Source organism: Bos indicus, chromosome 11 (genome assembly GCF_029378745.1).
Source record: "Bos indicus isolate NIAB-ARS_2022 breed Sahiwal x Tharparkar chromosome 11, NIAB-ARS_B.indTharparkar_mat_pri_1.0, whole genome shotgun sequence".
Classification (NCBI taxonomy): domain Eukaryota; kingdom Metazoa; phylum Chordata; class Mammalia; order Artiodactyla; family Bovidae; genus Bos; species Bos indicus.
This window is the reverse complement of record NC_091770.1, coordinates 13285630-13310692: the sequence shown is the minus strand read 5'-3', so window position 1 is coordinate 13310692 and position 25063 is coordinate 13285630. Positions and strand designations below refer to the sequence as shown.

Sequence of the window (25063 nt, the reverse complement as noted above, 5' to 3'; positions counted from 1 at the left end):
TACTTTGCAACTAAGAATGATCTTGTATGAGATCTACGAAGAATTACGATGCTTCTAATGAAAGGCTAGAAAAAAATATAACTTTTAGTATTTTCAATCAAATTCCATAAAAAATAAGACAGGAAATAGTCCAAATAGCAGAAATTCCAGTCTTCACAGATCTAATACATGACACAGATATTTTTCACTCATATGGCACTTAACAGAAAATCACTTTAAAGCTTGACATTTTTTTTTTCAATCTTATTGAGAGGCAGCTCTTAAATTTCCCATTTTACAAGTATGAAAAGGATTCAGGAACTATGTATCTAGACTACTACCTGGACAGTGGAGATTAAACCAAAACCAACTCCCAGCTTCTGGCCCACTTTTCTAGTAATAAGGCCCCTTCGGGAGAAAAATACTTTCAGAACCTTAGAAAGATATAAAGAACACGTTCTGGCATACCAGTAGAAAATTCTTTCAAAACAAGAAGAAATAATACAAATATTTAAACAACTTGCATATTTCTGAAAAAGAGTGTCTTATACATAGCAAGGATATTTTATACTTCTTTGTAGACCCTGTTAATTCTTGGTAAAGAGTATGCTTCACTCTGGAGATTAGTGTGATTTTCACAGGCCTCCCGCTTCATGTTTGGCCATCCCCTTCCTGCAGGCTGCCTGGTGACTGATTCACAGCTCGTATGCCGCCACCAGAGGGCTGGTCAAGCAAAAACAATCACCCAAACTAGCCAATTTAGTTGAATCCAAAGGAAAAGTCACTTGTAGCAAGACTTAAACATACGATTTCAACATTACAATTAACTATACTTTTTATTTTTTTAATCTCAAGTAAATTAGTTACAAAGTACTTAAAATAACAACTGAAAATATTTCCAAACTACAAGATTTAACATGACTGCTCAGGATCTGCCCTAACTCTCCCTGAGAGCATAACAACATGCTCTTCCATATTAAGTCTACCCTTATTCACAGGCACAAGCCACAAAAGCAGTCACCTGGGCCCAGGGGTGTCATAGGAAGCATGGTCTATGAACTGTTCACACAGATCATACCACAGTGAGCCACAGAGGTGGAAACTCCTGGCTCTTTCCTAAACTCATTTCCATCTCCCCAAAGCACCAGTTGTTCAGTTAAAATCGAATCTCCTGTCTCCCATGCTGGATGTGGCCATGTAACTATAATCACATAATGTCCCCAAGAAGGGATGTGAGCACTCTGGCATCATTTGGTTAAAAGGAGACCCTTTGCCTTAACATTTGGCTCTCTCCCCTTCCTATGGCTTGACTTCCAGTTATCCTACAGTTGCCAAATGCCCTGGGAGTGGCAGGGCATCATGATGGAAGGCATCAAGTGGTTGCAGAGTCACCTGTCTACCTGGAGTGCTGACCTGGGGCTGTTAAAACCACAGAGATATAAGACAATTGGTTACTGCTGGATCTTTGTGGAAGCAATCTAGCCTTTCCCCACCAAATACACTCTCTATCTCAGACTTGCATTCTGCCAGTCCCTGAGTTCCTACTTGGGGCATGCCAGGCTGGTCTGCTGTTTCCCAGGAGCCTACATCAGAACACCATGGCATTGGATCCTCTTTTAATTAGCATGATAGAAAAATTTCAATATTGTCCTCCAAGGTATCTTCAATTTGGTCTCTTAGCAACTGAAGTTGCTTTTTGGTCAGCCCTGACCAAGCATCTACGTATTTTCAAGTTATTCTAAAGCCAATGAATACATTTCTCTTTTGACAGACTGATGGTAAAATATAGCTGTTGAACTACATGTATCATTAGCCTTTCACTTCTTTACCTGTCTGTTGAAATCCTCTTCATTCTCCATCCACATGTACTCTGCAAATGGGTTTTCCTTCTCATCATGCCCATTTAACACCTGGTCCTCTTTGGATTTTACACTGGGTGATGTATTCGCCACACTGGATCCATTCATCATGACAGAACCTACACAGGAGCAAAAGAAAGGATAAAATGATACACGGATCAAGGACATGAAAAGATTCTTCCAGATGCTTCTGATGTTCTAAATCAAGTTATTAACTACAGATAAACAGAAAATGCTAGTCTGTAACTAGTTACCTATACAGATGCACAATTCTTTAAGAGTTAAAAGAAAAAACATCTCAGCTCAGTTAGCCTTTATAGGCAAGTGGGATGGAGAAGGCAATGGCACCCCACTACGGTACTCTTGCCTGGAAAATCCCATGCATGGAGGAGCCTGGTGGGCTGCAGTCCATGGGGTCGCTAAGAGTAGGACACGACTGAGCGACTTCACTTTCACTTTTTACTTTCATGCACTGGAGAAGGAAATGGCAACCCACTCCAGTGTTCTTGCCTGGAGAATCCCAGGGACGGGGGAGCCTGGTGGGCTGCCGTCCATGGAGTCACACAGAGTCAGACACGACTGAAGTGACTTAGCAGCAGCAGCAGCAGCAGGCAAGTGGGATGGGTGCTGGGTGGGAGGGGACCTTTTCAAGTCAAATTTCTGTAAGTTCTAGAACCTAACCAAGATCATAGCTTCCCTAACATTTAAATAGGTAGAAAAAAATACATTCTTAATAAACATTGTAAACAGTTGACCCTTATTCTGATTTTTTTTCTTTTGTTTTCTTCTCTTTTTTATTTATTTATTTATTTTTGCTTGTGCTGAGTCTTAGCTGTGGCACGCAGGATCTTTAGTTTCAGCATGTGAGCTCTCAGCTGCAGCATGTGAGATCTAGTTCCTTGACCAGGGATTGAACCCAGGCCCCCTCCACTGGAAGCACAGAAGCTTAGCCACTGGACTACCAGGGAAGTCCCTATTCTGATTCTTATTAAGCTCTGTTTTTCTTTAAAACCTATTTCAAAAAATAATACATGTTTATCACATTGGAAAGCAAAATGGAAAAAAGTAAGGTCATCAGCTGTCTAACTATATAGAGTTAAAAATGATTCACAATGTGGTGGATATAAGCTTGCTGACTTCCCCTATGTACATACAGACACATATACACACACCCATTCCCCAAGCACCCATTCTTATGGTAAGAGCATGATGCTCCATCATTTGCTCTTTCTCATTTCCATATTAATATAGACATTCTGTCAATTGGTGTGTTTCCAACATTTCTGTATTATAAAGGTGGGATGAACTTCTTGTGTTCATTTTCTCTAATGATTTTCTTAAGATAATTCCTAAAAATAGAACTGCCATATAGAAAGAATGTTTGTTTAAGGCTTGTGATTTACTGCCAAGCTGCCATAGCATTTAAATTCCCGCTGGTATTATGTAAGTGCCTGTTCATCTGCACTCGAGTATTCTTTTGGCTTCCAAATTCATTTTGGTATGCTTGCTATCATTTGGAATGTATTTATTTATTTAAATGTATGTATTTATTTATTTAAAATTTAACCATTCTTCACAAACAGTTGTCGGACTTTCCTGGTGGTCCAGTGGTGAAGAATCTGCCAGCCAATGCAGGGGACACAGGCATGACCCCTGGTTCAGGAAGATCCCACATGCTATGGACCAACTAAGCCCCCGCACCACAGCTACTGAGCCCAAGCGCCTAGAGCTCGTGCTCTGCAACAAGATAAGCTGCAGTGAGAGGCCCTTGTACCGAAACTAAAGCGTAGCCCCAGTCGCTGCAACTAGTGAAAGCCTGGGCACAGCAATGAAGACCCAGCACAGCCAAAAACAAATAAAAATTAAAAAACCAAAACAAAACATTGTACTCTTTATGCTCTATAGTACCTCCCCTAAGCTCTTGTAGGTAATGCGCATGGTGTTAATACTACTTAACTATTCTGTTTCATATGTATAATTTTTCTCTTAATTAGATTCTCAACTCCTGAAACACAAGATGAAAAGTTTTTATATTTTGTAATCTTCCTCAATATTAGGAACTTCATAAATACCCATGGATCATCGTGCTTAGGCAATTTTCCCTTTCTAGCCTGTCTCCTTTCAATCTCAGCTCAGTCCTCTCCCCAGCGCTCCCTGGGGCATCTTTAAGTTTTAATACATTATTTTTCACTTATTTCTGTCTTGGTAACATTCATGAAAAAGTTCTTCTCTGCTTCTGGATACACTAAAAGTTACTGAAGGCTTTTCAATTTGCAAACCTGTTATGAACATTAGAAAATATAATTTTAAAAGACTAAATACAATTATGAAGAGTAATAAGAATATGGGCTTCCCTGGTGGCTCAGTGGTAAAGAATCCGCCTACCAGTGCAGGGGACACTTCGATCCCTGCTCTGGGAAGATCCAACGTGCTGTGGAGTAACCAAGCCCATGCGCTGCAACTACTGAGCCTGTGGTCTAGAGCCTGGGAACCACACCTGCCGAGCCCACGTGCCCGAGAGCCCGTGCTCCCAACAAGAGAAGCAGCAGTACGAAGCCCTGCATACCCCAACTAGAGAAAAGGCCAGTGCGCAGCAATGGAGACCCAGTAAATAAAACTGTATAAAAAAGATGGAAAAATAATTCATCGATAGTTCAAAGAGAATTTAAGACAGAACCCATGTAATTCACTCTTGGTTTAATTAGGGCACCTAGTATGAAATATATCATTTAATATATTTTAGACAGAGACAAAAGAAATCAATGATTATTTCAAATACCGCTCCAGAATAATAATCCCATAAGGCTATAAAAGGGGGGAAACCAGTTTTTATTTTTACCACTTCCATTTTCAGCATAACAATGATAGAAGCAAGTATGTTCTGAACATCAGGGCAACTGAGTAAATAGGTATTCCTAATCAGAGACTTAACAGGTCTTGAACCTTGATGGATAGCAGATTACACAGCACTTTCCAAAGATTCATTTGGCAGTTGCTTACTATTCTCATAGCTCAGTTGGTAAAGAATCTGCCTGCAGTGCAGGAGACCCCAGTTTGATCTCTGGGTCAGGAACACCCCCTGGAGAAGGCACAGGGTACCTACCCCAGTATTCTTGGGCTTCCCTGGTGGCTCAGCTGGTAAAGAATCCGCCTGCAATGTGGGAGACCTGGGTTCAATCCCTGGGTTGGGAAGAGCCCCTGGAGAAGGGAAAGGCTACCCACTCCAGTATGCTGGCCTGGAGAATTCCATGGACTGTATAGTCCATAGGGTCACAAACAGTCGGACATGACTAAGCGACCTTCACTTCACTTCACTTACTATCAACACAGTGATTTCTCCCCACATTATGTAAGTCACCAGCAGAGAATCAGAGCTCCATTTTCCACCAAAATAAATCCTGAGTGCCCATGGCCATCAGGAGAAAAGGAAAGCAGAGGAAGAAAGAACAGAATAATCCTAATTCAAGAGAAAGGCAGAGCACAGAGAATACATTGCAGGATATACCTGTTCATGAGAAAGGGAATGGAAAAATTACCACAAACTCAACATGGGGATATTATCTAATATAACGTAAACATTTTGTAAAGTTTTTTTTTTAATTTTTAACACAAACACTTTAGAAAAGTAAAAATCACTGTGATTGGGACAGTCAATACTAGAAAAATTGTTCTCCCCATAGTAGGTTACATAGTGTTGATTTGTATTTTATACCATTCCACCTTTTCCAAACAATTGGGAAGTTTGGTTTCTCTAAACAGCAGCAACCCAAGAGCTTAATTTGTATAGTGCTTAACAATTTATAAAGAAATTTCATATTTATGCTATAACTTAAGGTACATATTCTGTCCAACCTCACTTTAAAAAAAAAAACACCCAGACAGTGCTAAAGACCAAAGAAGATACTGGTTCAGCGGTTAAGCAAACTGAGTTGCTGGGTTGGTTCAATAACAACACTGGTTTGTGGGCCCACTGTGTGACAGTGACACCTGGTGTTTAATATGCCTCTTGACATTAGCAATGGGGTGAGCATGGGGAGGTTTTGCTGAAGAATGGTAAATCCTAGGTAAGACACGTGGGAAATGCCATCCAACTTGGGGAAGACAGCAGGTAAGATGGGACCATCGCCTGTAACTTCCTTGACTGTCCTGTTTCCAAAGTTGCATGTAACATTCTCTGTTTCCAGCTCCTCTCCAGCTCACCATCCATCATGCTTGCCTTCCAAAAGCACAGTGTTTCTCTAACCATCTTATTTTGACATTTCATGTTCATGACTTTGATCCTCCCACACCAAGTCACATCACTGTGAAATTCTAGTCTAATGGAGACAAATAAAATGTCCCCAAAGCTTCCAGAGATGGGGAAAATGCTTGGTTACAAAAGTGGGACCACAAATCAGAATGGCTGCTATGTTGTCAGCTACACTATGGAGAGGGCCATGTGACTAGGAATTCAATTTTTTTGTTGTTGTTTTTTGGCAGCTCTGCTTGGCTTGTGGAATCTTAGTTCCCCAACAAGGGATTGAATTTGAGGACCCCAGCAGTGAAAAAGCCAAGTCCTAACCACTGGGCCGCCAGGGAATTCCCAGTTACTCAGTCTTGTTAACAAGCATGCAAGTTTCGAAGGTCATCTTCCCACCATTAAGTCCTCAGATGAGACAGCCATTCCAGTCAACCACTTGAACTTTATGAGATCCTGAGGTGGGGGCACCCAGCTGGGCTGACCCATAGGAACTGTGATACTAAATGTTTATTGTTTTAGCCTGCTAAACTTTGGGGTAAGTTCTTATATAATAATAAATAAATAACACAGGTATTCAGTAAACACGGACATCTAGCTCTGCCATACAAACCACCAGTTGCCACTCATCTATTAAGAAGACAAACGTGTAGTCTGAAGCGGGTCATTGTTTGAGGAGTTCTTCAAGAACTAGACCTCAATAGCACATAAAGGAGTTGATGTCTGGTCTGTATCTAAACTGCATTAAGAAATCTAAGAACTATTTGTGCAGAAGCTTTTAAGTTTAATTAGGTCCCATTTGTTTATTTTTGCTTTTATTTCCAATATTCTGGGAGGTGGGTCATAGAGGATCCTGCTGTGATGTATGTCGGAGAGTGTTTTGCCTATGTTCTCCTCTAGGAGTTTTATAGTTTCTGGTCTTACGTTTAGATCTTTAATCCATTTTGAGTTTATTTTTGTGTATGGTGTTAGAAAGTGCTCTAGTTTCATTCTTTTACAAGTGGTTGACCAGTTTTCCCAGCACCACTTGTTAAACTTCTGCACAACAAACGAAACTATTAGCAAGGTGAAAAGGCAGCCTTCAGAATGGGAGAAAATAATAGCAAATGAAGCAACTGACAAACAACTAATCTCAAAAATATACAAGCAACTCCTGCAGCTCAATTCCAGAAAAATAAACGACCCAATCAAAAAATGGGCCAAAGAACTAAATAGACATTTCTCCAAAGAAGACATACAGATGGCTAACAAACACATGAAAAGATGCTCAACATCACTCATTATCAGAGAAATGCAAATCAAAACCACAATGAGGTACCATTTCACGCCAGTCGGAATGGCTGCGATCTAAAAGTCTACAAGCAATAAATGCTGGAGAGGGTGTGGAGAAAAGGGAACCCTCTTACACTGTTGGTGGGAATGCAAACTAGTACAGCCACTATGGAGAACAGTGTGGAGATTCTTTAAAAAAGTGGAAATAGAACGGCCTTATGATCCAGCAATCCCACTGCTGGGCATACACACTGAGGAAACCAGAATTGAAAGAGACACGTGTACCCCAATGTTCATTGCAGCACTGTTTATAATAGCCAGGACATGGAAGCAACCTAGATGTCCATCAGCAGATGAATGGATAAGAAAGCTATGGTACATATACACAATGGAATATTACTCAGCCATTAAAAAGAATACATTTGAATCAGTTCCAATGAGGTGAATGAAACTGGAGCCTATTATACAGAGTGAAGTAAGCCAGAAAGAAAAATACCAATACAGTATCAGATCAGATCAGATCAGATCAGTTGCTCAGTCGTGTCCGACTCTTTGCGACCCCATGAATCGCAGCACGCCAGGCCTCCCTGTCCCTCACCAACTCCTGGAGTTCACTCAGACTCACGTCCCAATACAGTATACTAATGCATATATATGGAATTTAGAAAGATGGTAACAATAACCCTGTATACGAGACAGCAAAAGAGACACTGATGTATAGAACAGTCTTTTGGACTCTGTGGGAGAGGGAAAGGGTGGGATGATTTGGGAGAATGGCATTGAAATACGTATAATATCATATATGAAACGAGTCGCCAGTCTAGGTTCGATGCACGATACTGGATGCTTGGGGCTGGTGCACTGGGACGACCCAGAGGGATGGTATGGGAAGGGAGGAGGGAGGAGGGTTCAGGATGGGGAACACATGTATACCTGTGGCGGATTCATTTCAATATTTGGCAAAACCAATACAATATTGTAAAGTTTAAAAATTAAATTAAATTAAAAAAAATATACAGATCCCAACTTAAAAAAAAAAAAAAAGAAAGAAATCTAAGAACTATTTGAAACTCATTCCCCGACTCCATCTCACTTTCCCTCTTATATGTGTGGCAAACATGCTGAAAATAGAAAATAATGATTGTCATTTGGCTGAAGATGGTAAAGCATGTAGTCAAAACAGAAATGCTAAGCTCCTGCCAAGCATATGATTTAGCACTTTACCTCGGTCAAGAGTTTGTGTTTAAGATACTTGGCTTGAAATAGAGGTCTTGGTTCCCAACCACAAAGAACTTCAAGACTTTTAATATACCTAGGATATTTCCAGAATACATACTTCATCAGTTCAACACTTTGAAAAACCACAACTTTCAGATCCAACAATTTTTCCAATCCAAAACTTGGCTATTTTTTTTGAACCTAGATGAGATTTTTTTTTCAGAAGCTAAAACTAGATTATGCCCAGGATAACAACTTGACTGTCAAGAATACTTGGAACTATTGACTCAATTATTGGGAAAAAGTCTATTGAGTAGTTTATATTAAAACTAGTCTCTACTATTATGTTTCTATAGTTTTGTTAACTTCATTCAGTCTGGTGGTTGTTGTTCAGTCGTTAAGTCGTGTCTGACTCTTTTGACACCATGGACTACAGCAAGCCAGTCTCCTCTGTCCTTCATTATCTCCTAGAGTTTGTTCAAATTCATGTCCACTGAGTTGGTAATGCTATCTAACCATATCATCCTCTGCCGCCCCCTTCTCCTCCTGCCTTCAATCTTTCCCAGCATCAGGGTCTTTTCCAATGAGCCAGCTCTTCATATCAGGTGGCCAAAGGATTGGAGCTTTAGCTTCATCATCAATCCTTCTAATGAATATTCAGGGTTGATTTCCTTTAGGATTGACTGTTTGATCCCCTTGCAGTCCAGGGGACTCTAAATTCTCCAGCATCACAATTCAGTCTAGTGAATACCATTTGAAAAATTAAACATTGTGGGTAACAGTTTTACATGTTATTTTACTTCAAACATGTTGCCACTAGATTCAGGCTTTGGTCTTTCCCAGTTACATCTTAATAACTCAGGTCATTAGATGCGCTCACTCACTAGAATCTGTGTGTCTACCCTCAGCCCTGTGCTTGACAGCTATTTTCACAAGGTACACAGTTGTTTCACTGACGGTGTTTACATTCTCTCAGGAGAGAGATAAGCAAATAGTTAAGAATAATTAGTATTAAATTAAATGGAGAGGAAAAACGGACTATTACAAGACAGGAAGACCCAATCTAGTTCAGGAGTGGGGGATGGCTAGGAAGGGTTTCCCTGAACAAGCAACACTTAGATTGATACCTGAAAAATTTGTTAGCTAGCAGGAAGGAAGAGAGGGAAAACCATGTGCAAAGATTCAGAGGCAGGAGGGAACTCTCAAGAACTATAAGAAGGTACGTACGCATATAGTTTAAGAGTCAAAGGAGAACCAGTCGGAGAACGGCCAAGGAAGAGAGATGAGGTTGCAGAGGCAGATGGACCTGATCATCTAAGACATCAGAGGCTACATGAAGAATTTTGGAGATCATCCGAAAAGCAATGAAAGCCACTGAAAACGGTTCTCGGCAGCACAGTGACATGACTCAATTCATATTTTGAGGTTATTCAGGCTGCCATATGGAAAATGGATTGGAGACTGAGAGAGGATAATGGGGGACCAGTAAGGTAGCTAATGCACTAACCCAGATGAAAAACAAAAGGTAGCTGCTTAAACTAGGACAATGGCAGTAAGAAGAGAGTAGATTCCAAAGCTATTTTAGGCTTTTCTGGGGAGGAACTGGATGCGGGGAGACAAGGCGAGGCAGATATCAGGGATGACTCTGGCACAAACAACTGGGGGAGGAGCAATGTCACTCGCTGAGCTAGGGAACTCCATGGAAAGGGCAGAGTTTTCTTGGGTGGGGATGGGGATTCGAGGTACAAAGGGTGATGAGTTCTATACTGGACACATTAAATGTGTAAAACCTCTGAAACACTCAAATGGTGACATAAGTAGGTTGTTCGTATGCATCAATAGGAGAGGTATGACTAAATATAGAAATTTGGAATAGTCGTCTACCTACATGGTAACCGAAGTCATGGGCCTAGAATATTGCCTAGGGAGAGAGGGCAAAGTCAGATAAGACAAGGAGATAGAAGAGGAGACTGAGAAGGAAACTAGAAGAGTGTGACATCACAGAAATCAAGGGAAGACAGAACCCTTCACTTATAGTGAGTTGAAAGGTAGCCCCCAAAAAGATATGTTCAGATTCTCATCCCGAGAATCTGTGAAGACTACATTATTTAGAACACCGGTCTTTGTAACTAAATTAAGGACCTTGAGATAAGTAGATCATCCTGCATTATCCCAGGAGGCCCTAAATCCAATGGTAAGTGTCTTGTAAGAGAAAAGCAGATTTGACACGAAGAAAAGGAGGCAATGTGACTGGGGAGGCAGAGATTGGAGTGGTGGGGCCACAAGTCAAGGAACGCCTACAGGCACCACAAGTTGAACATGCAAAGAACAGATTCTCCCCTGCAGACTCCAGAGAGAGACAGTCCAACCTGATTTTTTTTTCTTGACTTTTAATTTTTGACTTCTAGCCTCCAGATGGTAAGAGAAAAAATTCATGTTGTTTTAAGCCTCTAGTTTGTGGTAACTGGCCACATTAGACGGGAGAAGGCAATGGCACCCCACTCCAGTACTCTTGACTGGAAAATCCCATGGACGGAGGAGCCTGGTAGGCTGCAGTCCATGGGGTCGAGAAGAGTCGGACATGACTGAGCGACTTCACTTTCACTTTTCACTTTCACGCATTGGAGAAGGAAATGGCAACCCATTCCAGTGTTCTTGCCTGGAGTATCCCGGGGACGGGGGAGCCTGGTGGGCTGCCGTCTATGGGGTTGCACAGAGTCAGACATGACTGAAGTGACTTAGCAGCAGCAGCCACATTAGACACAGAGGACTGATACACCCAGTAAGGCAGGTATGTTGAAGGCTGAAGTGAAAAGTGAAAGTCGCTCAGTGAAAGGGAAAGTCACTCAGTCGTGTCTGACTCTTTGTGACCCCATGGACTGACTATACACAGTTCATGGAATTCTCCAAGCCAGAATACTGAAATGGGTAGCCATTCCCTTCTCCAAGGGATCTTCCCAACCCAGGGATAGAACCCAGTTCTCCCGCATTGCAGGCGGATTCTTTACCAGCTGAGCCACCAGGGATGCAAGGTCAAAAGGAAGGCTGAGAAGTGTCTACAGAATTTAGGACCATGGAGATCTCTTATGACAACAATGAAAGCAGGATCCTTAAACAGAGATGAGGGAGAAAGTAAAATGGATGAGATATGAATTGCAGGTGACAGGAAGTAATCAAAACTCTTTCAAGGGGCCAGGTGCCAAGGAAAGGAAGAGGAATGAACAGGAACTAGAGGGATGGAAGGTCCCTGGAAACTTTACTTTTAAGGAGTGGAGAGCCCAGAACATGTTTAAATGTTCATAGAAGGAGTCTAGTGGAGAGGGAGAGGCTAGAAATACAGGAGAAAGAAGGACAAGCTGATAGTACAGGCTAGGGGAAGGTAGGAAGAGATACTTACTTGTTTATTCTTTTGAATAGTTAATACATTCCAATGATTCAAAATCTAAATGCCTAGGATTCTTAATCAGTAACAGTTAATTATAGTAAAAGAGAATTACGAATTAAGAATGGATGATGAGCATAAAGTCAGAGCAAGGGAAGCGCATTGGGAGAGACATTTAATCCATTACAAAGCCTTACTCCATGAAACACTCTAACTCTATGGCAGATTTTCACTTCCCTGGGGCAGGAATGTTAAGTCTCCCTGTCCCAACAGATGCTGGATAAACCTACCAAACTCTAACTCTAGAACTTTGCTTCTGTTTTCTCTTCTAATTTTTCTATTATATGTGTGTGTACATATAACATATACACACATTTAAAAGCTACATAAGCACTATAGAAGGCAATGGCACCCCACTCCAATACTCTTGCCTGGAAAATCCCATGGATGGAGGAGCCTGGTAGGTTGCAGTCCATGGGGTCGCTAAGAGTCGGACACGACTGAGCGACTTCACTTTCACTTTTCACTTTCATGCATTGGAGAAGGAAATGGCAACCCACTCCAGTGCTCTTGCCTGGAGAATCCCAGCGACGGTGGAGCCTGATGGGCTGCCGTCTATGGGGTTGCACAGAGTCGGACACGACTGAAGCGACTCAGCAGCAGCAGAAGCAGCAGCAAGCACTATAGAAAGTAATTTTATAAATTTTAAATATATGCTGTCACCCAAAAACAATGCAGGAGGCTGCAAATAAGAAATGAGTTTATTTGGGATCTTAAGAATTGGAATTCAGGAACCACAGATTTGGGTAACCCCAAAAGAGGGGAAACAGTGAGAGATTTTATTTTCTTGGACTCCAAAATCATTGAAGATGGTGACTGCAGCCATGAAATTAAAAGATGCTTGCTTCTTGGAAGAAAAGCTATGACCAACCTAGACAGCATATTAAAAAGCAGAGACATTACTTTGCCGACAAAGGTTCATCTACTCAAAGCTATGGTTTTTCCAGTAGTCATGTATGGATGTGAGAGTCGGACTATAAGGAAAGCTGAGCGCTGAAGAACTGATGCTTTTGAACTGTGGTGTTGGAGAAGACTCTTGAGAGTCTCTTGGACTTCAAGGAGATCAAACCAGTCAATCCTAAAGGAAATCAACCCTGAATATTCATCTGAAGGACTGATGCTGAAGCTGAAACTGCAATACTTTGGCCACCTGATGTGAAGAACTAACTCATCTGAAAAGACCTTGATGCTGGGAAAGATTGAAGACAGGAGGAGATGAGGATGACAGGATGAGATGGCTGGATGCCATCACCGACCCGATGGACATGAATTTGAGCAAGCTCTGGGGAGTTGGTAATAGAGAAGCCTGGTGTGCTGCAGTCATGGGGTCACAAAGAATCGGACATGACTATGCGACTGAACTGAACTGAAAAAGAGTGTTGCAAGGAAAACAAAGAGTCATAAAGACAAAAGGGCATAAGGTTGTTAAAAGTTGCCTGATGAGTGGGGCAGAGAACATATTTGAATACATAATAGTTGAAAACTTTCCTAACCTATAAAGGAAACAGACAGCCAGGTCCAGGAAACAGAGTGCCAAGCAGGATCAATTCAAAGGGGGCCACACCAAGACACACTGTAATTAAAATGGCAAAAATTAAAGATGAAGATAAAATATTAAAAGCAGCAAGGGAAAAGCAATGACTTACATATATGGTAACGCCCATAAGGCTGTCAGCTGAATTTTCAGCAGAAACTCTAAAGGCCAGAAAGGACTGGCACAATATAATTAAAGAGATAAAAGGGAAAAACCTATAGCCAAGGATACTCCACCTGGGAAGGCTTTCATTCAGATTTGACGAAGAGATGAAAACTTTTTTCAAATGTATTTACTTTTGGTTGCACTGGGTCTTCACCGTTAAATGTGGGCTTCCTCTAGTCGGGGCAAGCAGGGTCTACTCTCTGTTGTAGTGCACGGGTTTCTCATCGCAGTGCATCTGTGCTAAGTCGCTTCAGTTGTGTCTGACTCTTTGGGGATGCTATGGACTGTAGCCCTGCCAGGCTCCTCTGTACAAGGGATTCTCCAGGCAAGAATATTGGAGTGTGTTGCCATTTCCTCCTCCAGGGGATCTTTCCAACTCAGGGACTGAACCCGCATCTCTGAAGTCTCTTGCACTGGCAGGTGAGCTTTTTTTTTTTTTTTTTTACCACTAGCACCAGCTGGGAAGCCGTCTCATTGCTGTTGTGGAGCACAGGCTCTATGCACACAGGCTTCAGCAGTTGCAGCATGGGGGCTCAGTAAACGTGGCTCACAGGCTCCAGAGCACAGGCTCAGCAGTTGTGGCACATGGGCTTAGTTGCTCTGCGGCATGTGGAATCTTCCTGGACCAGAGATCAAACCCATGGTCCCCTGCATTGGTAGGCAGATTCCTTTGCAGTGTACCACCAGGGAAGTCCTCAGAAGTTTTAAAAGAAGCAAAAGCTAAAAGATTTCAGCACTATCAAACCAGCTTTACAAGAAATGTTCAAGGGACTTCTCTAAGCAAAAAAGAAATGGCCACAACTAGAAGTCTGAAAACTAGGAAAGAAAAAAGCTCACTGGTAAAGTCAAATATACACTAAAGGTAGTAAATTTAACTACATACAGAGTTAGTAGGAAGGTTAAAGGATAAAACTAGTAAAATCATCTATATCTTCAATTAAAGGAGTCACAAAACAAAATGGTAAAACATGATGACAAAAAGAGTAATCATGAGGAGAAGGGAATAAAAATGCAGAGTTGTTAATATGTGCTTGAAATTAAGAGATTGGCAACTTAAAATAAATAAACATATTGCTATAAATAAACCTCACTGTAACCATGAACCCAAAATCTATAATAGATACACACATAAGAAAGAGAAAAAATTCAAATGCAACACTAAAACAGTCATTAAATCACAAGTGAAAGTAAAAGTTGCTCAGTTACCTCTGACTCTTTGTGACCCCATGGACTATATACAGTCCCAGGAATTCTCCAGGCCAGAATACTGGAGTGGGTAGCCTTTCCCTTCTCCAGGGAATCTTCCCAACCCAGGGATCGAACCCAGGTCTTCAGCATTGCAGGTGGATTCTTTACCAGCTGAGCCAACAGGGAAGCCCACACAAGAGAAGAGAACAAAAGCAAAATAAAAGAAAAAAAAAGGAACTACAAATACAAACAATAAAATGGCAATAAATACATATCTATCAATAATTACTTTAATGTAAAGAGACTAAAGACTCCAATCAAAAGACAAAGAGTGGCTGAATGGACTATAAAAACAAGACCTACAGGCTTCCAAAATAGCTCAGTTGGTAAAGAATCCATCTGCAATGCAGGAAACCCAGTTTGGATTCCTGGGTTGGGAAGATCTTCTGGAGAAGGGCTGGCTACCCACTCCAGTATTCTTGGGCTTCCCTTGTGGCTCAGATGGTAAAGAATCTGCCCGCAATGTGGGAGACCAGGGTTATATATATGGGCTTCCCTGGTGGTTCAGACGGTAAAGTGTCTGCCTGCAATGGGTGAGACCCAGGTTCAATCTCTAGGTTGGGAAGATCCCCTGAAGAAAGAAATGGGAACCCACTCCACTTCTCTTGCCTGAAAAATCCCACAGACAGAGGAGCCTAGTAGGCTACAGTCCATGGGGTCACAAAGACTCAGACATGACTGAGTGACTTCACTTTCACACATACATATACTGCCTACAAGAGATTTACTTCATACCTAAAGCAACATACAGACTGAAAGTAAAGGGATGGAACAAGATACTCCATGCAAATGGAAATCAAAAGAAAGCCAGGATAGCAATATCTGTACTGAAAAAATAGGATTTAAAACAAAGACTGTTACAAGAGACAAAGAAGGATATTACATAATGATTAAGGGATTAATCCAAAAGGAAACCGTAACAACTGTACATGCATATGCACCCAACATAGGAGGACATACATATACAAAGCAAATACTAACATAACATAAATAAAGACATAAAGGGAGAAATCAACAGTAATGAAATCATTGTAGAAGACTTAATCACCTCATTTACATCAATGAACAGATCACCCAGAGAGTAAATCAATAAGGAAACACTAGCCTTAAATGACACATTAGATCAGATGGACTTAACAGATATATATAGAACACTCCATCCAAAAGCAGTAGAATACATTCTTTTCAAATACACAGGGAGCAGGATATCTCCAGGATAGATTACAGCTAAGCCTTAGTAAAATTAAGAATATTGAAATCCTATCAAGTATGTTTTCAACCAGAATGCTATGTGACCAGAATATTAACTATAAGAAAAACACTGCAAAAATATAAACATGTAGTGCAGTGCAGTTCAGTTCAGTCACTCAGTCGTGTCTAACTCTTTGCAACCCCATGAACCGCAGCACACCAGGCCTCCCTGTCCATCACCAACTCCCAGAGTCCACCCAAACCCATGTCCATTGAGTCGGTGATGCCATCCAACCATCTCATCCTCTGTCGTCCCCTTCTCCTCCTGCCCTCAATCTTTCCCAGCATCAGGGTCTTTTCAGATGAGTCAGCTTTTCACATCAGGTGGCCAAAGTATTGGAGTTTCAGCTTCAATATCAGTCCTTCCAATGAACACCCAGGACTGATCTCCTTTAGGATGGACTGGTTGGATCTCCTTGCAGTCCAAGGGACTCTCAAGAGTCTTCTCCAACACCACAGTTCAAAAGCATCAATTCTTCTGCGCTCAGCTTTCTTTATAGTCCGACTCTCACATCTATACATGACCACTGGAAAAACCATAGCCTTGACTAGATGGACCTTTGTTGACAAAGTGATGTCTCTGCTTTTTAATATGCTATCTAGGTTGGTCACAACTTTCCTTCCAAGCAGTAAGTGTCTTTTAATTTCATGGCTGCAGTCACCATCTGCAGTGATTTTGGAGCCCAGAAAAATAAAATCCACTGTTGCTACTATTTCCCCATCTATTTGCCATGAAGTGATGGGACTGGTTGCCATGATCTTAGTTTTCTGAATGTTGAGCCTTAAGCCAACTTTTTCACTCTCCTCTTTCACTTCCATCAAGGGGTTCTTTAGTTCTTTTTCACTTTCTGCCATAAGGGTGGTGTCATCTGCATATCTGAGGTTATTGATATTTCTCTGGAAATCTTGATTCCAGCTTGTGTTTCTTCCAGTCCAGCATTTCTCATGATGTACTCTGCATATAAGTTAAATAAGCAGGGTGACAATATACAGCCTTGACGTACTCCTTTTCCTATTTGGAACCAGTCTGTTGTTCCATGTCCAGTTCTAACTGTTGCTTCCTGACCTACATACAGATTCCTCAAGAGGCAGGTCCGGTGGTCTGGTATTCCCATCTCTTTCAGAATTTTCCACAGTTTATTGTGATCCACACAGTCAAAGGCTTTGGCATAGTCAATAAAGCAGAAATAGATGTTTTTCTGGAACTCTCTTGCTTTTTCAATGATCCAGCGGATGTTGGCAATTTGATCTCTGGTTCCTCTGCCTTTTCTTAAACCAGCTTGAACATCTGGAAGTTCACAGTTCACGTACTGCTGAAGGGCTTGGAGAATTTTGAGCATTACTTAACTAGCATGTGAGATGAGTGCAATTTTGCAGTAGTTTGAGCATTCTTTGACATTGCCTTTCTTTGGGATTGGAATGAAAACTGACCTTTTCCAGTCCTGTGGCCACTGCCGAGTCTTCCATATTTGCTGGCATATTGAGTGCAGCACTTTCACAGCATCGTCTTTCAGGATTTGAAATAGCTCAACTAGAATTCCATCACCTCCACTAGCTCTGTTCATAGTGATGCTTTCTAAGGCCCACTTGACTTCATATTCCAGGATGTCTGGCTCTAGGTGAGTGATCACACCATCATGATTATCTGGGTTGTGAAGATCTTTTTTGTACAGTTCTTCTGTGTATTCTTGCCATCTCTTCTTGATATCTTCTGCTTCTGTTAGGTCTATACCATTTCTGTCCATTATTGAGCCCATCTTTGCATGAAATGCTCCCTTGGTATCTCTAGTTTTCTTGAAGAGATCTCTAACTCTTTCCCATTCTGTTGTTTTCCTCTATTTCTTTGCCCTGATCGCTGAGGAAGGCTTTCTTATCTCTCCTTGCTATTCTTTGGAACTCTGCATTCAGATGGGTATATCTTTCATTTTCTCCTTTGCTTTTTGCTTCCCTTCTTTTCACAGCTATTTGTAAGCCCTCGTCCGACAGCCATTTTGCTTTTTTGCATTTCTTTTTCTTGGGAATGGTCTTGATTCCTGTTTCCTGTACAATGTCACAAACCTCTGTCCATAGTTCATGAGGCACTCTGTCTATCAGATCTAGTCCCTTAAATCTATTTCTCACTTCCACTGTATAGTCATAAGGGATTTGATTTAGGTCATACCTGAATGGTCTAGTGGTTTCCTCCACTTTCTTCAATTTCAGTCTGAATTTGGCAATAAGGCCGTCATGATCTGAGCCACAGTCAGTTCCTGGTCTTGTTTTTGCTGACTGTATAGAGCTTCTCCATTTTTGGCTGCAAAGAATATAATCAATCTGATTTCGGTGTTGACCATCTGGTGATGTCCGTGTGTAGAGTCTTCTCTTGTGTTGTTGGAAGAGGGTGTTTGCTATGACCAGTGCGTTCTCTCGGCAGAGCTCTGTTAGCCTTTGCCCTGCTTCATTCTGTACTTCAAGGCCAAATTTGCCTGTTACTCCAGGTGTTTCTTGACTTCCTACTTTTGCATTCCAGTCCCCTATAATGGAAAGGACATCATTTTGGGGTGTTAGTTCTAGAAGGTTTGTAGGTCTTTATAGAACTGTTCAACTTCAGCTTCTTCAGCGTTACTGGTTGGGGCATAGACTTGGATTGCTGTGATATTGAATGGTTTGCCTTGGAAACAAACAGAGATCGTGCTTTGCTGGAGCAGCCATGAAGAGATACCCCACGTCCAAGGTAAGAGAAACCTAAATAAGATGGTAGGCACTGAGAGAGGGCATCAGAGAGCAGACAGACGGAAACCATAATCACAGAAAACTAGCCAATCTGATCACACGGACCACAGTTTTATTGTCTAACTCAATAAAACTAAGCCATGCTGTGTGGGACCACCCAAGACAGACGGGTTATGGTGGAGAGGTCTGACAGAATGTGGTCCACTGGAGAAGGGAATGGCAAACCACTTCAGTATTCTTGCCTTGAGAACCCCATGAACAGTACGAAAGGCAAAAAGATAGGATACTGAAAGATGAACTCCCCAGGTCAGTAGGTGCCCAATATGCTACTGGAGATCAGTGGAGAAATAACTCCAGAAAGAATGAAGGGATGGAGCCAAACCAAAAACAACACCCAGTTGTGGATGGGACTGGTGATAGAAGCAAGGTTCAATGCTGTAAAGAGCAATATTGCATAGGAACCTGGAATGTTAGGTCCATGAATCAAGGCAAATTGGAAGTGGTCAAACAGGAGATGATAAGAGTGAACATCGACATTCTAGGAATCAGTGAACTAAGATGGAGTGGAACAGGTGGATTTAACTCAGATGACCATTATATCTACTACTGTGGGCAGGAATTCCTTAGAAGAAACGGAGTAGCCATCATAGTCAACAAAAGAGTCCGAAACTTGTAGAGGATAAACAATATGCTATTAAACAACCAATGGATCACTTAAGAAATCAGAGAAGAAATTTAAAAAATACCTGGAGACAAATAAAAACAAAAACACAATGATCCAAAATCTATGGGTCTGAGCAGGTAAGTTTATGGTGATATAAACCAATTTCAGAAAATAAGAAAAATCTAAAATAAACAACCTAAACACGACTGAGTGACTTCACTTTCACTTTTCACTTTCATGCACTGGAGAAGGAAATGGCAACCCACTCCAGTATTCTTGCCTAGAGAATCCCAGGGACGGGAAGCCTGGTGGGCTGCCGTCTATGGGGTCGCACAGAGTTGGACATGACTGAAGTGACTTAGCAGCAGCAGCAGCAGCAAACTCACACTAAACAAACTAGAAAAAGAACAAAACCCAAAGTTAGTAGAAGGAAAGACATAAACATTAGAGTAGAAATAAATGAAATAGACACTGAAAGAAGAGAAAACGTGAATGAAACTAAGAATTGGTTTTTTGAAAAGACAAATAAAATTGATACCATTAGCCAGACACATTAAGAAAAAAAGAGAGAGGGCCCAAATAAATGAAATCAGAAATGAAAAGAAGTTATTACCAACAACATGGAAATATAAAGGCTCATTAGAGATTAATATAAGCAACTATATGCAAATAAAATGGTCCAACTAAAAGAAAAGGACAAATTCCTAGAGATATACAATACCCCAAGATTGAACAAGGAAGAAATGAAAAATATGAACAGATTAATAAGCAGTACTGAAATTAAATCGGTAACAACAACAATGCCCAAGAAACAGTGTGTAGAACCAGATGGCTTCACAGGTGAATTCTACCAAACACCTGCAGAAGAGTTAACACCATTCTTTCTCAAACCATTCCAAAAATTTGCAGAATAAGAAATGCTTCCAAACTCATTCTATCAATCAGCATCACCCTGATACCTAAACTCGACAAAGATACAACAAAATAATAAAATTATATGCCAGTATCATGATAAACATAGAGGCAAAAATCCTCAATGAAACATTAGCAAATGGAATCCAACAACAGTTTAAAGGGATGCTTCCCTGATGACTCAGTGGGATAAGAATCTGCCTGCAATGCAGGAGACACAGGAGATGTGGGCTCAATCCCTGGGTGTGGAATATCCCCTGGAGAAGAAAATGGCAGCCACTCCAGTATTCTTGCCTGAAAAACCCCATGGACAGAGGAGCCTGGTAGGCTACTGTCCAAAGGGTTGCAAAGAGTCAGACACAATTAAGTGACTAAGCATGCACGCACACACACCAAGATCAAGTGGAACTTACCCCAAGGATACAGGGTTGTTCAATATTTGCAAATCACTCAATGTGGCACACCACATTAATAAACTGAAGAATAAAAATCACTGGTGAGAATTGTGCTTGACTCTGACACAAATAGGAAAATATTTGTCCTTAAGGCTACGTTGTTATAGGGTAGAGGTCCGGTAAGCAGATAGACTGTTACTGTTATTTTAGGGTAGGGGTTCCATAAGTATTCTGAGTTTCTAGCAGGTGTTCTGGATGACTTCATCAGGTCAAAAAGTCCGATTCCATTCAGGCTGAGATGTCACTTCACTAATGGCCTCTCAAGAACAACAACAATAACAACAAAACAAACTAATGGACTCCCAGCTCCATTTTAAAGAGCTCTCTTAGCAAAACAGACTCCACTTTGATTTCCCTTTCACAAGGTAGGATGTTATATTTTGCACTAATTTATCTGGCTCCTTGTTTACAAAGTTTTACTAAGTATATAAACCCATCAACTTTTCTCCATCATCTGGTGGAAGATCGAGGTGTAAAGGAGACAAATGAGTGGTTCAACTTTTTTGAGGTGGGGAGGGTAGGGAGGACACGTAAGGTATGTGTACAGAGATTTTAAAACAAGTTTTAGGTCAATCTTGAATTAGAATGACCTTGTCCCCTCTATTTCCGTTTCATTTGTTCTCAAAGAAGCTGCATGGCCTTTAACAGAAAACAAGTAAGTAATCACACTGGTAGGCTTTCCTATATTGACTTCAATACACAAATGCTCCATCAGTTATCTTTCATTGGATGCAAGGAAAGAACTTCCCAAGAGAATGTTAATATGCTTGCTATAGTTTGCTGGGCCTGAGCCAAGGCCTGACATTTGTATATATACATATATGTATTTTTTCTTGGTAAATATTCATTTCTTTATTTTTGGCTGCACTGAATCTTAGCTGTGGCAAGTGGGATCTTAGCTCTCTTGCCAGGGATCACACCTGTGTCCCCTGCATTGAAAGGTAGCTTCTTAACCACTGGCCCACCAGGGAAGTCCCCCAACATTGTATTTTTGCCTATTAACTGCTATAGGTGATTCTGATATACAGAAAGACTAAAGACTAAGAACAATTCCTCTAAGACAGTGGCAAACACTATGTGAAATAGAACAAATCTCAATTTCCCTAATTCTTACACATCAGCAGTTCTCAAATTGGTGTTTTACAAAACATCAACTTTGTGAATGCTCTTTGCAAAAAAATTTTTTTTAATTAAAAAAAAATTCCTGGTTTCCAGTGGTACGACTCCACACTTCCACTGTGGAGGACAGAGGTTTAATCCCTGTTTGGGGACTATGATCCTGCATGCTGCAAGGCGAAGCTAAAAAACAAATTAATGGCCAAGTATAATAAATTCTTTGATCTGAGAAGTCTTTAACTACCAAGTATTTCACTAATTAATTAATTGCCTTATGTACTTATCTGATTATTACACTTTAAATCTAACTAACAACTCACAAAACCCACTCCAGTGTTCTTGCCTGGAGAATCCCAGGGATGGGAGAGCCTGGTGCGCTGCCGTCTATGGGGTCACACGGAGTCGGACACGACTGAAGCGACTTAGCAGCAGCAGCAGCAACAACTCACAAACCTTTATAAACAATGCCTAGGATGTTCTGTGATATTAAAATTATTCTACTGGAAATATACAGAACAGATATCAAGTATTCTCTATACAGCATTTAAACCCACTTCCAAAGGCAGAATCAACACTTGATTACAGTCAATAGTATATTCTGGATCCCCAGGAAAAGTCCATTAATTGTCTGTCCTCCCAGAATAACATCAAGCAGTAGTTGGGGACTTTGACATCTCCAAATACAGTATTAAATACTACTAAATACAAGGTATTAAGTGCTACTAACAGGGAAGATATTACAAACTGAAATCTTTAACAGATAACATTAACCAAAATATTCCTATAGGCAAATTATTGCATATGAAATATGTAACTTTTCTGAATAACCAAGGCTTCTAAATGTCTTAGACTGATATGATGGCAGTATAACTTGCTTTTAAAATGTATAAATGTATAATAGTATTAGAAACGCTGCTGCTGCTGCTGCTGCTGCTAGGTCACTTCAGTAGTGTCTGACTCTGTGCGACCCCATAGACGGCAGCCCACCAGGCTCCCCTGTCCCTGGCATTCTCCAGGCTAGAACACTGGAGTGGGTTGCCATTTCCTTCTCCAATGCATGAAAGCGAAAAGTGAAAGTGAAGTCGCTCAGTCGTGTCTAACTCTTTGCAACCCCATGGGCTGCAGCCTACCAGGCTCCTCTGTCCATGGGATTTTCCAGGCAAGAATACTGGAGTGGGGTGCCAATTGCCTTCTCCGAGAAATGCCACTATAGAAGCCTAAATACAATCTCTGCCTAAGGTCTCCCCCACCTCCATCCCTATTTTACAACTGATTATACATATACTCCAGTGATAATTCGGAGAAGGCAATGGCACCCCACTCCAGTACTCTTGCCTGGAAAATCTCATGGATGGAGGAGCCTGGTAGGCTGCAGTCCATGGGGTCGCTAAGAGTTGGACACAACTGAGCGACTTCACTTTCACTTTTCACTTTCGTGCATTGGAGAAGGAAATGGCAACCCACTCCAGTGCTCTTGCCTGGAGAATCCCAGGGACGGGGGAGCCTGGTGGGCTGCCGTCTATGGGGTCGCACAGAGTCGGACACGACTGAAGTGACTTAGTAGTAGTAGCCAGTGATAATTATTCGTTATTTATTTTGGGAATGGTCTATTTATAATCTCAGAAGTTTCCTGAGGGCAATAATCAAGTCTTTTACACTTTCTGTATGTGTGTTAGTCACTCAGTTGTGTCTGACTCTTTGCGACCCCATGGACTGTAGCCTGCCAGGCCCCTCTGTCCATGGGATTCTCCAGGCAAGAATACTGGAGTGGGTTGCTATGCTGGTCTCCCTGGGACCTTCCCGACCCAGGGATCGAACCTACGTCTCCTGCATGGCAGGCAGATTCTTTACCCTCTTGAGCCACCAAGGAAGCCCCTTTACATTTTCTAGCATGTCTTATGTGCCCATCAAGTCTTTAATAAACAATCTGTTGACAAAGTACCATTTCTAGAATGCTATATTCTAAATTCCACGTCTTAGGAAGGGAAGCCCATGCTTTCAGGGGCCTGGACATGGGCTAAGCATTCTTCACTGAGTATTAACAATTATTCCCTACAGCCAGTGAGCGACAGTATCACTCAGGAATCTGTTTTTACAGGTTAACTTACTCTTGAGGGGGAAAAAAAATCTCTTAATTCTATTCTTTGAAAATATTTTACATATTCTTGTTTACTATTTTAGCATTTAATAATACCAGGTGGCTATAACATTCTCTTCACTAGCTGCAGATTCTTACTAGAGAGGATTATCTAAACTGGAAGAAATCCACAACATGAATCTCAACAAATATCACCAAAAAGGACCACATACTCATTTTATTTGATATATTTCTAGAAAAAAAGAATCGTTTTCCACATCATAGAAGGGAAAAAGGAGCTAAGCAGTTGAAATGCATGTGTAATCAGGTTAAGAAAACTGTATTCACTAGAAATCTTTTTAGGAAAGGTACCATTTAGGGTGGGAGAAACTCCTTTAAAATTAGTTTGCTGTAGAAGGTGAGCCTTGAGAGACCAGAGTAAGAGAATTGCTTCATGGGAGAAAGCAAAAGATTTCCCTGGTTAGTGGGAACACAGTGCTGGAGTAAGGTAAAGATGAAAAAAATGAGTGGTACATTTCAGACAGTGAAAGGCCTCATTCTGCATAATGTGGACTCTACCCTAAGACACTCCATTTTTGGTGAAACTACTAGCTCCATATAAAGCTTAGGAGTTTGTGGATTTTTTGGTGTGGAAATCACTGATGAGGCAGGATTTGATGTCTAAGACACAAGAATGGAACAGAAGCGGGTCATGAATTGGGAAAGTGTAGCAACTCAGAACCTCTAAGGGAAGGAGAGGGTACCACACGAAAATCCAGTTGCACAGAGGGAAGCACATAATCTACCCAAATACCAGCAGGAAAAGATGAGAATAAAACAAAAGCTCTGCTAAGTACTTCACTAACATTCTCTCTCAATCTCCACAGCAATCCTGTTGAGGTAGATGGTCTAGTTTTTCAGA

The 25063-nt window shown here is 41.2% G+C and overlaps 1 protein-coding gene across 3 annotated transcripts in view; it reads right to left on the bottom strand.

Moving 5' to 3' along the window:
- Positions 1-25063, bottom strand: part of PAIP2B (poly(A) binding protein interacting protein 2B) — a 45845-nt gene that overhangs the window by 6925 nt on the left and 13857 nt on the right. For all 3 annotated transcript variants that reach the window (XM_019969951.2, XM_070798460.1, XM_070798461.1), the window contains exon 2: positions 1809-1957. In XM_019969951.2, coding sequence (XP_019825510.1) covers positions 1809-1949 — 141 coding nt within the window. In that variant the 5' untranslated portion in view covers positions 1950-1957. The remainder of the gene's footprint in view (positions 1-1808; positions 1958-25063) is intronic.